Below are 16,597 nucleotides of genomic sequence, written 5' to 3'. Positions count from 1 at the left end.
GCTGTCCAGGGCCGAGCCAGCAGCTATGACGACACAAGGACGCAGGACCGGTGGCTCTCGTGCAGCTCCGGGCACAGCCCGGTTTTAGGCACCGCCCCTGCTTCATGGCTGCACGGAGGCTCTGCGTGCAGACTAGGAAACTCCCGGTTTGAGAGGTGGGACACGGACAGGGCCGCCAACGGCATGTGACCACAACACGGCTCCTGTAAGCGCCCGCACGGCCCCCGGGCACATCCAAGCACCCGAGCCGGCAGTCAGTGCAGGGACTGCGGGTCCCCGGGCCCCCCCCAAGCCTTGGAGGAGAAATGCTGGATTGCTCGTTAACGTGCAGGTAACTGGTAACAGGTCTGACCGTTCCGCAGGCGAATTTTCCCTTAGCGGGCGGGCGGGTTTTATGTTTGAAACCGTGGCTTCGTTTACACCCGAGTCACGGATGGATATGAACCTTCGCCTCCGGGACTGACGCCGTGCAGAGCTGCAAAGGGAGAGACTGTCCACAAGAAAGAAGTTACACCAAAAGTACTGTATCACTACAAATTTTATTCAGAAACCCATCTTTGTTTTTTTTTATTGTTTTTTAAAAAAAATTCCCGTTATGAACTGGTTTGGTCAATCAACTACAACACTGTCTAGCAGACATACGGTAAAAACGGCATGGCTCAGAATCGCCCAGATCTTTCACGGTCTCTCGACCGCCTCCTGTCACGCTCCCGTCCCCCACCGCCGCCGCCGCCACCGCCGCCGCCACCACGACCACGGTCTCTAGACCGAGAGCGACGCTCCCGAGACCGGGACCTCGATCTATGCCTGCAACCAAGGAAAAGAAACAGAACTGTGGCATCCGAAACAAAGCACGCCTCAAAGCCCCACGATGACGGACCCTCCTGAATATGGTATCCCGTCGAGCGGACGGCGTAGGAAACTGCACACCCGCACTGTAGACGCGCCCCTATGTCAGGGGAACAGCGGCTCCGCAGGATCGCGAGGCAGGTCACCCTCCATGGCCTGCGTACCCGGGTGCCAGCTCCAAGGGTCAGGGAACGCTGAACCGCCACAGGATCCTGGACACGCACAGCCTCTCCCCCCAGCGCCCTCTCTCACACACACACACCCTCCTGCCAGGGGCGTGGAGGGCAGGGCTCCTCTCCTCCTGTGCTTTGTTGACAAGGGAACAATCACCCACACTGTGTGCACCTCTCAGTCCACGTTTGAGAGGACGGGGGCGAGAACCCCGGGGTCAGAATGCAAGCCAGGCAGAAGGGACCCTCTCCCGACATCCAGGCTCGCGCTCTGCTCTGTGGTCCCACAAGCTGCACTTCAACGCCAGGCCCAGACACACGGCACTGTGCCCGACTCTGCCCGTGCTCCCTCCCCCACAGCAAACCAACACCACCAGGCGCCCCCAAAGGAAACCCGCAGCACGTGAAGGGAATAAAAGCCCGCGCTACGAACCCACTCTTCCCGCTCACCTGTCCCCTCGCTCACGTACGAAGGGTTCACAGGACGACGTGTGTGGGGGATACTCTTTAAAGAGTACATTTCGTGCCCTGAAATACATACTACATCCCAAACAGTGACTGCCACGCCTGGGCCACGCTCCACCCAAGGAACTACTCTGCACACCGGAAAGCGTCGGTAAAGGGCGGCAAGTACTCACTTCTTGCGCCGGCGCCCGTACAGCTCCCGCCGCAGCTCTCTGGAAATGGGCTTCAGGTGCATGAAGTTGCAGAAGCCGCCCCGCGTGCACTCCCTGCGGGGAAGCAGAGCCCACATGCCGCACGCCGCTCCCCTCCAGCACCCCCCACCCCGCGGGCCGCACCTACCCCATCACCTACCCCATCTCGTACTGGCGGCAGCACGCCTCTCGGAAGTCTGTCACCGGGGAGAGCTCCGCGTGGATCGGCTGCCCGTTAAACCAGCGGTTGTTCAAGTCGATCACGGCCTTTTCCGCGTCTTCCTCACGGCGAAACTGCGAAGATGAAGCGGAGATGCCTGTGGCCCGCGCTTCCCCAGACAGGCCTCCTCTCACCGATCCAAACATACGGTGTGTGTTCGCGGGGTAAGACAGAGCGAAGTGATGTAGCACGGCAAATTAAAAAACAGACCGTCCTAGATACACGCGGCCTTGGCTTTCCAACTCAGCTGGTTAAACGAGCAGATGCAATCATCTGTGTAGGCCGCGGAGGGTTAAAAAAACGGGAAGAAGAAACCACACACGCAAACCAACTTCTCCTGCACCTAGACAGCCCATCAGCAACAGCTACGGAGACTCCGACACAGAAGAAAAGAGGCCGATGACCATGGTGTCCCGTCCGTCCCTCCCGCACCCACAGGCCACTGCCGTGCCCGGGCTCTGGCCAGCCAACGACTGAGCGCATTAAAATCCACGACTGGCAGTGAGTGCTCAGAACCTCCAAGTTCACAGCTAAAATCCAAAGGCAAGCGGTCTTCGCTCCTCAGTTGGCATCAGTCAAGAGACACAACTCCCCCCACCTACCACGCTCTTCTCACCTTGACGTACACGTTCCCCACTAGGTGGTCTCCAAGGTTATCGCAGACGTTCATCTCCTCCACTTCCCCGTACTTCTCCTCCATCTCTGTAAAAACCTCCTGCGGGGAGGACATGGGTTTGAGGCTCACGATATGTTAAACATACAGGAGTAACTGAACAGAACTCCTGTTTATCTATTAATGAGAAAAAAAACTTAATTCCTCCCAAACAGACAGAGAAGGCGAACAGTCTACCACTTTCAAATAGCATCTCACCTCAAAAAATTCATCATAGTGTTCCTGCATCTCGACGTCACTCACAGCGCCTACAAACAACAGAGATCTTGCTGGTTAGAGCGGGACCCTTAACCGAGAGAACGCTGCGTTTAACTCACACTGCTACAGTGACACACATGAGATTATCTAGAGAGGAGACACCAGAGCCGCGTACTACTGGAGCACTGAAAATACTGCGTGACAGCCAACTGTTACAGTTTTAAAGGGTGGTGAGGTTTTTAAATGCCCCTTAGGACAGTCTCGATTCTGGCTATTGAAATCACAACGAGTTTTAATCAGCATCAAAGGGCCATGTTTTCAGAAAAAGTGTAAGGAAAAAGTTTTACCCTCAAGAAATTTTTTAAATGAAAATTTTCTTCCTTTTACAATTTAAAATAGAGGCCAAGGAATCACACTGATTTTTTCCTCTTTATTAGGCTAAAATAAAAGTTGAAATCAGGGTAAGTAAGAGCTAACGATCCTGACTAATTTCTTTTACAGATTAGCAGCCATACATGCTATTATAAAATTCTTTCTGATGCGATTAAAACCCAAATGACCGTAAATAAAGTCTCAGTAGGATAATTACCAAGTTCAATTACAGTAGTTCGAATGCCTCTGAATAAAGGGAAAGTTACAATGCTTTGCTGAAGGAAGCATTCTTATTTTACATTCCAGAACTATTTCCATCAAGTTTATTCTTCATAATTCACATGCACTAAGTGAAATCACGTCCGCTGTGGGGATACTTTTTCAAATTTACATTCTATCCTCATTATCATTCTACCAAATGTTACCGTTCAAATTCTAGAATTCTCTTAACCTAAATCTGAGACATCACCAAGCTGGCAGGTCAATAAACCAGTGTTCCACACAGCTAGATCAGGGAGCCTACAGAGCCTGAGTGGCTTCAAGGCTGGGCCAGCTTAATGTTCACTCGTCCCCTTCCACGACCACACTCCTGGCCTCATCTGGCGTCCCCCACCGAGGGCGCTGGAGCCGAGGCGCTCAGCTCTATCCGCTGGGCTACCCCAGAGTGGTTTCCTACCTCTCTGGAAAACCTCTTTAAGGACAAGAACTTTAATAATCTTTTGATTCTGAGACTGGTTTTATTTTCTAACGCATGGAAGGGGGAAGTGGGGGGGGGATTCCTGCATTTTTGCTATTTTTGAATTTCCAGGAATCCAGCTTGCTTTAGAACTCAAACCCTCTTGAATGCATTAGGCAACAACTACTCCTCTTGATGGCCCAGTTCAGTTTAAAAGCTAGTGTGAACATAACCCCCTTCCCTGTAGAAATCAAGCTCTAAACAGCAGAAAAGCTAGTCGGGAGAAGAGAAGCCTATTCCAAAGGGCAGATCTTAATGTTTACATTCCCTTCTCACATCAGAAAAAAATGAGGAGAAAAGACATTTGCACGCTCAAAGTGCTGGCAGTGCTGAGAATCGGGCTCTGGTGGTGGTTCAAACACTGTCGTACTCACGGTATTTCTATTCTCTCACTGGAGAATAGTACTGTTACTGTATCTTAGTAACTTCTTCAAAGTTCAATTTGAAAATGCTCCATAGTGGGCCTATTTTATCTTCTATAATCGGCTTAAAAATGTTCAGTCAACCAAATGACTTGAGCAGGACAGAGATGAGTGATTAAGAAACTGGTCAACTGCAAAGTCATCTACTGACTCAATAGTATAGACCACCACCTGAAAACACCCAGTGTTCTCACAGAAACATTCTTAAACTGAGATTCATGCTTCTACAGACGAAAGGGTGTGTTAGGAAGTTGTAAATTTAGGGAACTGATGAAGCCGGCTGGAATTTACTCGAAGGGTCTGTTGCAGGTTCATCAGCTTAAACGGATTTTCTTCCTAAATTGAAGAATCAGGATTTCATTTAATCTGTAGACTCTGGACCCCATAATCAGAATATCTGGCACAGCTAAACTCTGTTCTGTAGCATGCGCACAAGAGCACTGTGAATCGCAGGTAGACACGAAGAAAACTAATCCAACACTGTTTGGTCAACGAAGCATCCGCAGTCCCCAGGTAAACGATCAGGGCAAAGAATGATTAATCGCTGTTACTCAAATCATCAACCTCTCGTTCGTCTCCCCCCAGGGCAGGGTTGTTACGAAAGTTACTTAATAACTCCGCATATAAGCATTTCCCTTCACCTACCGATCTTGTTTCTTTAAAAAAACAAAGCAAAACCAAGAATTTTAAAACAAGGGCTACCAAGTAAGTCCTGTTATCGTCAGACTCAGGGAAACAAATGATCTGCTACCAGGTCAGTATCAGCGTGGAGAAACAGTGTCTTGGCAGGAAAACCTCACAAGCCCGCCCCCCCACCCCCAGACCCGCGCACTCACAGATGCACAACTGGGAGGCACCCCCGTCTGGGGCGGCCCGAGTGGGCAGTGCTGCTGGGACCATTCCACTCAGTGTAGATCGCCCTAAAAGCTGAGGGGTAGCAGGCCAAGGGTGTGTGGGACTCAGGTCTGTGGCTATCCAAGGGCAGCTGTGGACAGCACCTTCTATGAATTTTTGCAGCTTCGAAACAAACTGGTGAATGAGCAGCCGTTTGGTCTGGCCCCTTGATTTTAACAGGAGTCCAGGATGTTTGTTCAATTTACCCAGATGACTACACTGATTCCACGGCTCAAGAGCCATAAAATTTAAATGTTAGTTTTCTGAAATTTCCAGTGATACTAATATGGATCCTGTTCTCAAAAACCTACCCCTCAGGAAACACAACGTTCATAACTTAGATTTACTGTTTCCCGACACAGGAAGAAATGGGCCGTGTCTACTAAATGCCCACTTTAGCCCTGTTTCCCCGCCAAGCACACCTTCTCTTCCCCACACGCAGTAAGCCAGCTCCTGCAGCTGCAGAGAGCCACAGGAAGGACTCTGATCAACGACTGAGTTGGCATCGGGCTGGTGTTGAGGAAAACTCAGGGGAGTCCGTGCAACTCGGAGGACCCTCATTTGGGAAACACTCTCAGAACAATGCTCTCACAATTAAAGCATGAACTCCAGAGGGGTGTTTAAGAAAAGGTCTAATTAGAAATAAAACCTCAAAAATAATTTCAGAACAATCTGTTTCTTAACGGGAGAGAAACTTTCAAATACTGTTGCTCTTAAAAGGGGGAGAACGTAACTGCGTATTTAATTCCAAGCACATTCTCCCCCAGGATGACGGTCAAGGTAATGGCAGAGCAGCAGCACTGAGCTGCGGGGCAGGGAGGGCACCCTTTCCGGTCATTTTTCAGTTCTTAAGGAAGTGGGCAGGAGTTCCAATCTTGGAGGCTTCATGGAGGCAGCGGGACAAAGCTCTCGGCACCTCTACTGAAAGGCCGTCCTTGACACTACAGCGGCAGACCAGGTGGAGCGGACACTGAGCTCTGACGCGCAAGCCCAGGGAACCAGGGAAGGAACTTGTATGAACTTACAGCGCAAACCGTCAGCAGACTGGGAAGAGTTTTGAGGGTTACGGTAAATGTTCAAGAGGGCAATGGTCTGAAATACAAAACGCAACAACTTTATATTATGGAAAATTAAATTTAAACACTTAACCGGTTTCCTGTGGCGATCACTTCAGTCAAGACTCAGTGCTGAAAAAAGAGCAAGTTATTTTCTTTCGAAGCAGAGATGTTTTCTCTTAGCTGGTGGCTGTCCTGGACACCCTAACACTGCAACGTCACAGAGATCCCATGATATGCGGATATTGTATTTCTGTTCACGGGACGCAGAGATTCCCCACTGCCAAGTTCTAATCCAGGTAAGAATGCAAGCAACTTGGCAGGTTACTACCAAAATGGTCTTCGGTATTACAGAAAACTTCACGGGCTGAGAAAATGCCCGCATCAGCTGATGACAAAAACCACGGGAGCAGAGAAATACAATAATTACATATCATGAAATCTCCACTTCCTAGAGGAAAAATTGTAATGGTGAAATAAAACCCACACTTATTGGGCAACTTACCTTATTGATTCCTAAATATTCCTAAGAGTCGTAACTTTACAGAAAGAACTTAACAAAGGCCAGGGGTTCAGGCACTGGAAAAACCAGTGATTGGCTGGTAGCTGTCAAGTGTCACATGGAGAGACCCCCTCCCTCTCGTTAACAAACGTCAACTCAGGGAAGAGGCCTCCCCAGTGCCCTTGCCGAGGACCGCCTCCCGAACGTGGCCAAGTATCAGGTTCTTGCTGTAGGTACCAAGGCCTTCCAGCACCTTGTCCTGTTTGCAACAGCTCTATGTCAGCAGCTCAGAAGCCAACATTCTTTGTCTCAATTAAGAGTGGGCTCTTTAACACCATTGTTTTAAAAAAATTTCTCCAACTGTGGGACTTACAGTGTGAGCCGTCAGCCGTCTGTGCACTGTTTTGGGGATTACGATAGATGTTTTGAATCAAGATGGTCTGCGGGGAAAAAAAAATAAAAAGGGGAATTCTACTGGCTGCTGTGCATGTATCAGACAATTGCAAAGAGACAACTTGTTTGCAAATGGCTCAACGCTTGCTTGTTTGTTTCCCACAAGTCAGACACTTGTCCTCTGAAGAGCACACCCAAACCATCATATTATGAAAACAGAGTGTGAGCAGTGACTTAGGTCAAGTCAGCCAGCAACCAAGAAGAAACTGTAGCCGTTATTCTTAGTCCCACGTTTTTCAAGTGTTTTAGTGCGAAATAAGTAATAGCACGCTAACGTTTTCTTATATTTCAAGCTAGCAGACACTAAGATGTCAAAAAATTCACATGATAATCATATTCCCCACACAAAATTATGTTTTTTAAAACCAAATGCGTCAGTCAACTGTATGCAGTCCATCAAGCTGTCTGGTCTCACAGGAAACAGGCGCACCAAATGGGTGTCCTGACTGTCACGGACACTTATACACATTCCTGTTTGCTTGGTGGGACCTCTGTTTACATAATACAATAGCTTAAACATCTGTTCTTTTCCGATCCTTCTTTTAAGGGAAAAAAAATCCTTTTAGCCCTTGTGCTTTAAACTGGATCAGGCAGACTTGAAACCTTACATTGTACCGTTCTTCTTAAAATCAAGTTGTCTGAAAAAACAAACCATGTTTAAGTTAGTAGGCTAATATATTACATGAATCTTAATGTCCACATCACTGCAAGAAGCTTAAAAAGAAACCCACACTGAGCTTATAAGCTGAACAAATAAACTGCATGATTTAGAAAAATAAATGTTCAGTCTCAACAACACAGGTCCAAAGCAGTTTTGTGAGTGGTTTTACAAAAGCAGCCATCCCACTTCGAGCTACACGTAAAGGAGGAAGTAGTGTGGGCACATCCCAGAGGTCTGCCTGGGGAAACCCACCGGGGAGGAACATCCAACAGCCAGACCACGCACACGCACGCACACACACGCAGACCCTTCTTGCAGGGCCGGCATCTTCCCTAAGCCATCAAGTCCCGCCCCAGGTCAACTGATCTCGGCCTCGGATAGTTCCCAAAGCTGACTTGAGTCAGTTTTCAACTGGAACCACCAGCATGTGTAACACTCTGACAGAGAGCTAGACTGAGCCCAATTATTCAACAAGAAATTCATTTTAGGTCTCACTCAGGTCATCTGGCGGTGGCTGTTTAGTGAAGGAAACTTCACTCAAAGGGGGCAATGCAGTTCCATTACCATCGGGGGAGGCCAGGATTGCCTGAAACCAACCAACCAATCAACCAAGCCAATCAAAACGAGAGGCTCAGGCAAACACACACCCTGACCCCACCAAACATTAATGGAATCACTACCTCTTGTGACCCAGGGCACCCAAAGTAACTTCACAGTAACATCTGACATAACCAGTGATTCAGAGAGAAAATAAACCAAGTGTCTCTGGATAGCTTAAAGAAAACTCTGCTTCCAGGATCACTTCCCTCTCAGCCCAACACCTGGCACATCTATAAGTAACCTCCCCAAATCAAGAAACTCGGTGGACCCTTCAGACGTTTGGTTACTGCCTAATCTATGATCACCGGCTTAGAAGGGAAGATTTAGTTCATAAATCAATGCGCTTAAAAAAAATTGCAGTAAACAAAGTTTAAAGCAAGATCTCTGATATTCTGAAATTCAAAGAGGCACACACTCGTAAGTTAAGACAGTTCTTGTTATACCAACCACACCATTATCAGAATAATGAGGGAAAGGAAGCCATCACCCCCCCCTTCTAAAAACACATTACGTTGTGGGATTTTCTAGGGCCTTAAATTAGAAAATACAAATGTCTCTTTCTTACAGCAACTGGCTGCTTTTCCTAAATACTTATAGGAAAACGCAAATATCCATTCTGCCTGAATGGATTCTGTCTGAAGTTTATAACATGCGAACAGAACAATGTGAGCTCAAAGGCAGAGGCCGGCAGCTCTCAGAGGCTACACGCAACAGTTAACCATAGTTCAGAGGACGCTCGCTCAGACTTCACTGTCAGTTGGAAGTAGCTCAAAAGCCCTCTATCTGGAAAGACTATAGTTTTTCAAATTCCAGATGTTCAGATAAACACGGGGAGAAGTTTTCTGTTCCTCTTACAGGTGCTTTCTCCCTTTAACTCTTCAGCGCTCACGTGCAGGGTGCAAACCCTTGCCTGTTCTTCAATTAACAAACAAAACCTACCAAAAATCACAATTTCTGATTGATCTGAACTCACAGCGGACCTAAGCCCAAGCTACAGGCAGCACCTCTCAACTAGCCGAACAGACTGGCTACAAATAACTGAAGGTAAATGCCCATCTTCTAATGTTAAGTTTCATTTTTAATGTTTCTATGACATGATGTCATTGCTGTCCCCTCGCCTGGGGGTCTGAAAGAGGGGGCGCACCCAGGGCTACTGGAGAAGCCCTGAGCACGTGGCAAGCTGGCTCTGCGGAGAATGGCACCAGGACCTCCTGTAGGGGGCTCTGTCCGGCTCCACGGCCTGGAGAAAGCAAAGCCCAGCTGGCCTCTACTGGTGCTTGGAAAACAAGCCGAGTCCATGCTGGTGCGGCGGCCCCGCTGGACCCACGGCTATGAGAGGGGCAGAAGGGGTGGCAAGGCGGCAGAGACCAGTCACAGCCAACACGCAAACACTAATCACTTCTTTGTAAAAAGCTTCTCTAACGGTGAGAGCAGGGACCTGTGTCACAGACCTTCCCCTGGGGTGGTTCACCTGCCTCACTGTCATTTAAACAGAAGAACAAACTCACGAACACAAATGGAGAATAAAACTACTTGAGAAAAAAATGTCCTACGTAATACATGGAAATTATTAACTGCCTCTGTAAAGTACATGAAGTTTTGATAATTCACATGAAAACAGAAAAAAGAAAGGAAAAACAAACAAACCTGGCTAAAGGTCGGTTTATTGTGCAACCGAGAGCATCTGTCTCCATGACGACATGCTCCAATTTTGAAATAAAATGAACAGTTGACTCTGTAAGGGAAAAATGAGAGCTGATTATTTTGCGAGGAAGACACCAGACACATGCAAATACATCAACACCACGATATATGCTACCAAACTACTTCTCTTTCGCTTCACGAAAACACAGGCGTGCGGGTTTCTGGGGTAGCAGGTACCTCCACATTCCCGGCAGCGTTTCAGGCGATTTCGCTTTAATCTGCCCCGACAAACACGCTACTGTCAATGAAGAGTGCTCTAATTCCACCCTGGGCCCTCGTCCGTGTCCACTCCACTCTCAGCTACCTGCTCTGCTCTATCGTTTTTTCTTAAATGAAATATGTAGTTTAAAACTAAATTTAATTTAAAAACATATCTGCCCTGTAGTGTTCAATGATGAAATTCTCTCTTGAGGACACCAATACAGCACAGTGAGGGTTAAGATCCCGACTCTGCCACTAGCTGCCTGGGCCTGGGCAAGGCACCCCACCTCTCCTGGTCCCAGGAGCCATCTGTAAAACGAGGAAAATGCCAAGCTGGCTTTGTTCCAAGAATCAGAGATAGCGTGTGCGCTTCATACTAGCACTCGTTAAATGCAATCATTATCTAACAAAGTCCATGTTCTCTCGTTCATGACGCCAGACCAACAGGAAATTTCCAAACACAGGTCTGAAGTAAGCAAGCCAGTCTCCTGGTTTCAATACACTGAGAACAAGCTACTGGGGAACTCATCCGCCTGTTCCTACATAAGGCCACCTTCTGTCCGTATCGCAAAGCTCTCCCTTACTACTGTTCAAATGCTTGGATGATCCAGATCAAATCAAAACGAACAATCCAGCCATTGTGACAGCAATGTCAGGTGGCTCAGACCTGTGATGAATTATGAAATTTTATTGGATGGGCCCCATCCAAAGTCAGACTTGCAGAGGTGGGAGGGTTACCATAGATTCAATTTTTTAGCAAGTGCCCTATGTTCAGACAGCCAATCCAGAGTTAGAATCAAAGGGCCTCAACAAAATTTGATGGTTCACAAATATCAATTAGCCACTGATTTATTATTAGGTAGCAATAAATGTGGAAAAGTCTGAATTTATCAGGGGAGGAAAATGATTACTATATATATTTGCAAACTCATCTTATAAGTCTTACTTTACATAATTTAAGTTAAATATATAACTTACATCCTCAGAAAGTCACCTGAAAACGAAGAGCTTATTTTAAGAATACCTCAGAATGGGCAACACCCCCACCTGAACAATACCCAACTATTCCCTATAATTAAAACAATCTTTGTTCCTGTACTTCCAGAGATGCCTTTCCTTTCATAATGCTCAGTTAGAGTTTAGTACATTAGTCAAAACTTTCCTAGTAATAAACTTCTAGTGATCCACTTATTAAACTACTAAAAGAGAGAAAATAAAAAGTGTGATCCACTATCACAGAGAGGATATTAGAGAACTAACCTTTGCTTCAATTTAGATAATGTCCATAACTTCAAATGTAGGACTAGCTAAATCTTTTTAACTGGTACACACCTACATTTTACTTCTAGCTTGAAAAGAAAACAGCAGGAATCATCATCTTCATTTTTTAGGAGTTGATACTGTCTCCTGGAAATTAAAACCCCACAAGTCCCCCTGAAATGAGACTATGAGTAACTTAGATTAAAAAATCCTGTTTCCTGAATTAAAGCCATGCCTTTTACGATACGGCTCTAAAAGGCTGAAATGTGGTTACTGACAACAGGAATACAAAAAGATGACTGGAATAAACTTCTAAGCTAAAAGTTTTGCAGAGCACAGCGAAGGCACCACCCAAACTAGCTTTTTACAAGAGTAAGGAAGAAAACTCCATCGAATAGAAGTCATGGCCCACACTACTACAAGCTCAAGAATGAAATTAATGATGCAACTTCTTAAGTCTGCACTTGGAGAAGGCTCTTTTTCCAGCAGAGCTGGCCCATTCATTTAGGATGATGTTTCCAGGTAAGTTTCCCAATGCCTCGGAGGAGCCTCTTCCACAGCACTTAACAGCTTCCGAGCCTTTTACTTTAATTATCCTGTATGCAACAAGCACCCCCTCCCCTCCAGTTCCTTGAGATCACGATCCAAATTTTGTTCAAGTCAGCAGAGTCTGACTTAGGGTTGACAACAATGTTTCTGGAGTGACTATGACTGATGATTTTGTCTTGTGGTTTTGCTACTAAAAAACATAACCCCCTCTTCCAAACAAAAGAAGAGGTTTTACAAGATAGACTGCATCCTGGAAAATAGAAACAATGTAAAGTGTCTAAGGGGTGCCTGGCTGGCTCTGTCTGTAGAGCAGTGCCCAACTCCTGATTTCAGGGTTGAGTTCCAGCCCCACGTTGGATGTAGAGATTACTTAAAAATAAAATCTTTAAGAAATAATAATAATAAAAAAACCCACAGTGTTTGAAAAGTGGTATTAAAACATTACCTATGACAAACCCAGGGCTTTATCATTAAGAACACATATTAACATAAGCCTTGCATAGCCCGGAAGAACCCCAACATGGTAACTACTTATCCAAAAAGTAGATTTAGCCAGAACTTAGTCTTTAGGTTTTCAAAGTAAGAATTATGCTCCTAAATGAAGACATTCTCTTTAGCCTGAACTTCCGCCAACGCACTGGGAATTAAAACGTCCCAAAGCGGCAATCAAAATCAGAATTTTTCGCTTTTAATTTAACAACTGGGTATGGAAGGCATGCAACCTTAAAACGGGGGGGGGGGAATCACGATTCTTTCTTTACTGGAATTACATCTCCGAGTCCGTTAAAAGCAGGTTATGTCTTTTATGTGAACCGAGTTCATCACAACACTTCTTCACATCAAATGTCCTCACGACCCGCCCGATGGTCGCTTCAACCCGCCGAGAGGCTCGGTAAGTGGATACAACCCCAAACATCAGCGCCCCAAGTTACCGAACGCTTTCACACGGGCGAGCTTCAGACCACTTGCCCGACACCTTTAAGGCTGAAGCAGGGGAAAGGGGTTAACGTTGACAACTTCAGCACAACTCGAGACGGCTCGGAGCCGGGGGCGCGGGGCACGGGTCGCCAATAGACGGGACAGCCCGCGGGCCTCCGAGCAGCCTCCGGCGAGAGGCTGCGCCGCCCGAGCGGAAGCCCGCCGCCCGCCCGCCTGCCCGCCCGAGCGAGCGCCCACGAGGCGGCGGCGCGCGGCTCCCGAGGCCGGAAGGGCCGCCGCGCCCCTCCCCCCGCCCGCCCGGGCCTCCCGCCGCCGCCTGCGCCCCGCCGCCGCGCCCGCGCGCGCCCCACCCGTCTACCCGGCCCGGAGCCCCAGCGGGCAGCTCTCACTCACTTGTCTTTCTCGGTGCCGAAAATGGAGGCCAAGTACTCCGCCATTTCCCACCCGCCGCCGCCGCCGCCGCCGCCACCGCTGCCGTCGCCGCCGACCCTGCCCGACGCCCGCGGGAGACGTCACCCGGACGCGACGACGCTCGCCCCTCCCCGACGGCGTATCGGCGCTGCCCAATCGGACGAGGCGTTGTCTGCGTGTGGGCGGGGCTTGCCGCGCGCGCGGGAGGCACCGCCCCCTCGGCCCGGGAGCCCGCGCACCGCCCGCTGGCGCCCCCTGCCGGCGCCCGCGCTTTCTGCGCAGCCGCCCCGCTCCCCCTCCGCCCGGGAGCCCGCGCTCTCCGCTGCCGCCGCCCCGCCCCCCGCCGGGTCGAGGCCCGCGGTCCGGACCCCTCTCTCTTCCGCTCCCGGGCCCGGGAAGCCGAGCACGCAGACGGCGGTCGGGGAGAAGGCGGCCGCGGGCAGTGTCCCGGCGCGCCTGTCCGCGTGGGCGGGTTCCGCGGAGCCGGGAAGTGCAGGCACCCTCCCTGGCCGCACCTTCCCCTCGGGGGAGACCCCCTCCTTTCCTACCCCCTAGGCAGGAATGGAGCCGGGCGGCCCCGGCCGCCGCAGGCCGGGAGGAGCGCCGCGCTGGGGTTCGGCCCCGGGAGAGCCGTACTGGTGCGCAGGGGCCCCGGTGCCCAGGAGGCTCCAGCACCCGGCTGCGCTGGGCCCGGGGCGGCGGGCGATGGGAGTGCGGGCACGTGGGGTGAGAGCTCACAGAAGTCCTGTCAGACCTAAGGGGACGCTGGGTCCTTTCCCCGGAGCCAGACATTTCCACTGTTTTTAGTTTATTCTTTTGTAATGTAAGAAGATACATATATACATTAGCGGTCCCTCCTTCCTTATCCACTGTTTTCTCCACCTTGCCTTTTTTCCTGTAACCATCCATCCCGGAGACCGGTCCGTGGGAATACGTGGGGATCGGCCTCGCTGCTTTTGCAGCTGCTGGGATCTCCGCTGTGTGGATGGTGAATGGCTTCATCCACCTGTTGACGGACTTGTGCCTTGTTTCCAGTCTCCGTTTTGCTAGCGCAGTGCTGCAACAAAGAGGACGCAAAGTCCTCTTGCGTGCATCTTTTTGTATTTGGGACAAATGCATTGCACCCCTGCTTTGCGATCTCAGGGCCTTCATAATTAAACAGATGAAGTAATACTAGTTTTATCTGGGATGAAGACTGCACAAAAATGAGTTATCCTGGTGAAATGTTTAATGTTTTGGGGGTCTCCAGTGTGTTAAAATTTGGTATAGAACACATTTGAGAGCGGGTCACCTGTGAAAAAATGATAATCGGATGCTTCAGCCCCAAATGCAGTTGCAAGGAGCCCTGGGTTTCCTTGCAGGCAGTCTGAGAACCACTGTTTAGGTGGGCCCTTGAGGATTTTACACAGGTGGGCTATGAACACATTCATACTTTAGAAAGGCCACTGCTATAGAGATGGTGGTGGTGTATTAGTTTCGCCTCGTTGCTCCAACTATTGCAAATCAGTGGCTTAAAACATGTTTATTATCTCACAGTTGTGTAGGTGCAAATCTGCTGGCCTGGGCAAGGCTGGAATCAAGGGGTCAGTCAGGTGGGCTTTTTGGGGACTCCAGGGAAGAGTGGTTTTCAGGCTTACTCAGGGTGTTGGTAGCATTTAGGTCCATGGGGTCTTAGGATGAATTTCCTGTTTCCCGGCTGGCTGTCCGTCAGATTCTAGACCCTATACCTGCATTCCCGGCCTCACGGTGCCCTTCGGGGACAGTGAGTTGAGTCTCTCTCATGCTTTGGTCTCTCTGCCTCTGCCTCTAGCCAGAGACATCTCTGCATTTAAGGGCTCCGGTTAGTGGGCTGGGCCCAGCGGATGATCCAGGATCCTCTCCCTATTTTAAGGTCTGCAACCTTAACGACACTGGCAGTCTCTTCACGACAGTGCTTTACTTAGTCCTTAGGGGATGAGACTCTTGGGGAGACATTAGAGTCCTGGCTGGATTTGAGGGTACTAAGACCAGAGATGGCAACTGGCTAGAGGGCCAGCTAGGTTAGTGAGAAATGAGGAGCCTGAATTGGGGCTGGGTGGCAGGTGTAGTGGTCACAGTCCTGGGCTGCAAGCCACGGCCTGAATATGGCTGCTGTGACAGGCTGAGCCGTGTCCCTCTGAAACTCATGTTGAAGTCTTGACATATGAATTTCCCTCAAAATATGACTGTGTTTGGTGATGGGGCCTTTACAGAGGTGATTAAGGTAAAATGAGGCCATCAGCATGGGCCCTGATCCAACCTGACTGGTGTCCTCATAAGAAGTTGGGACACAGAGACACCCAGAGGGATGACCACATGAGGACATGGGAGAAGGCCGTGTCTACCATCCCAGGAGAGAGGCCTCTGGAGGAACCAGCCCCATCCCCACCTTGACCTTGGACTTCCAGCCTCCGGAATTGTGATGTAATAAATGTCTGTTGTTTAAGCCATACATTCCTGTTGTTTCAAAGGGGTTTTAAAAGGAAATTGGGTAATTCCTCACGTTACCGGGCGATCTGGGAGTCACGCTCTGAGATCTCACCGTGGTGCTGGCCTGGGGAGGAGCCCACCGCCCTGCTCTGGCTGTGCTGTGTTCCCCCTCCGCCCCTCCTCCCCTCCCCCCAGCGACACCATGACCCCAGGAGCTCCATTTTGCTGTACACATTTGCTGCCCACGCGGGGACTCACACCTGCGCCTCTGTGTGCTCCTGGCCGGGTGGTTTGTGGGTCGGCAAGCTCACGGCTGGCTCCCCGAGCGGCCAAAGGCAGAGTCGGCGCCTATTGAGGCTGTGCCTATCGAATGGCGGAGGAGAGACAGGTCTGGGGGGAGTGCTGGCCTCTTGGACGTTGGGTTATTGTTTCACAGCTCTTCCTTCCTTTCCTGCCTGCCCATGGTGCCCACGGGCAATCCGCACTGTGACTCACCCCCGCTGCCAGTGCTGGACCCGCACCTCGCTTTGGCCGGTAGAACGTGAGCAGAGGTAAGGACGCCACCCCGGAGGAGTAAGTAGTGTAGTCTGGGGCCTACGGGAAAAGCACATAGAGCAGGGCTGA

At 49.6% G+C, this 16,597-nt stretch overlaps 1 protein-coding gene across 4 annotated transcripts; it reads right to left on the bottom strand.

Annotated features, from left to right (window-relative positions):
- Positions 1 to 520: 520 nt before the first annotated feature.
- On the bottom strand, positions 521 to 13,658 carry U2AF1 (U2 small nuclear RNA auxiliary factor 1). Of its 4 annotated transcripts, none has more exons than XM_040621862.1 (8): positions 13,508 to 13,658; positions 10,109 to 10,196; positions 7,121 to 7,187; positions 2,767 to 2,816; positions 2,512 to 2,610; positions 1,836 to 1,969; positions 1,658 to 1,750; positions 521 to 807 (listed from the first exon to the last, which is right to left on the bottom strand). In XM_040621862.1, the coding sequence occupies exons 1-8, from the start codon at positions 13,549 to 13,551 to the stop codon at positions 660 to 662; spliced, it is 723 nt and encodes a 240-aa protein (XP_040477796.1). In that variant the 5' UTR covers positions 13,552 to 13,658; the 3' UTR covers positions 521 to 659. The 4 variants fall into 4 exon arrangements, with proteins under 4 accessions (XP_040477796.1, XP_040477795.1, XP_040477797.1 ...); XM_040621861.1 differs by lacking the exon at positions 7,121 to 7,187 and adding an exon at positions 6,216 to 6,282; XM_040621863.1 differs by lacking the exons at positions 10,109 to 10,196; positions 13,508 to 13,658 and adding an exon at positions 6,216 to 6,282 and having other exon boundaries at positions 7,121 to 7,183.
- Between the last annotated feature and the right edge of the window lie 2,939 nt (positions 13,659 to 16,597).

Source organism: Ursus maritimus, unplaced genomic scaffold, assembly GCF_017311325.1.
Source record: "Ursus maritimus isolate PB19 unplaced genomic scaffold, ASM1731132v1 scaffold_4, whole genome shotgun sequence".
In the NCBI taxonomy this organism is placed as follows: domain Eukaryota; kingdom Metazoa; phylum Chordata; class Mammalia; order Carnivora; family Ursidae; genus Ursus; species Ursus maritimus.
This window is presented reverse-complemented; position numbering and strand designations above follow the sequence as displayed.

Excerpts from the sequence above, each read along its gene's own strand:
- U2AF1 (XM_040621862.1), bottom strand. The coding sequence starts at position 13,551 with ATGGCGGAGTACTTGGCCTCCATTTTCGGCACCGAGAAAGACAA. Across the intron at positions 7,188-10,108 it reads ATAAACCGACCTTTAGCCAG|ACCATCTTGATTCAAAACAT; the intron begins GTTTGTTTGTTT and ends TTTTCCCCGCAG. Across the intron at positions 2,817-7,120 it reads GACGGCTGACGGCTCACACT|GCGCTGTGAGTGACGTCGAG; the intron begins GTAAGTCCCACA and ends TGTTGTTTGTAG.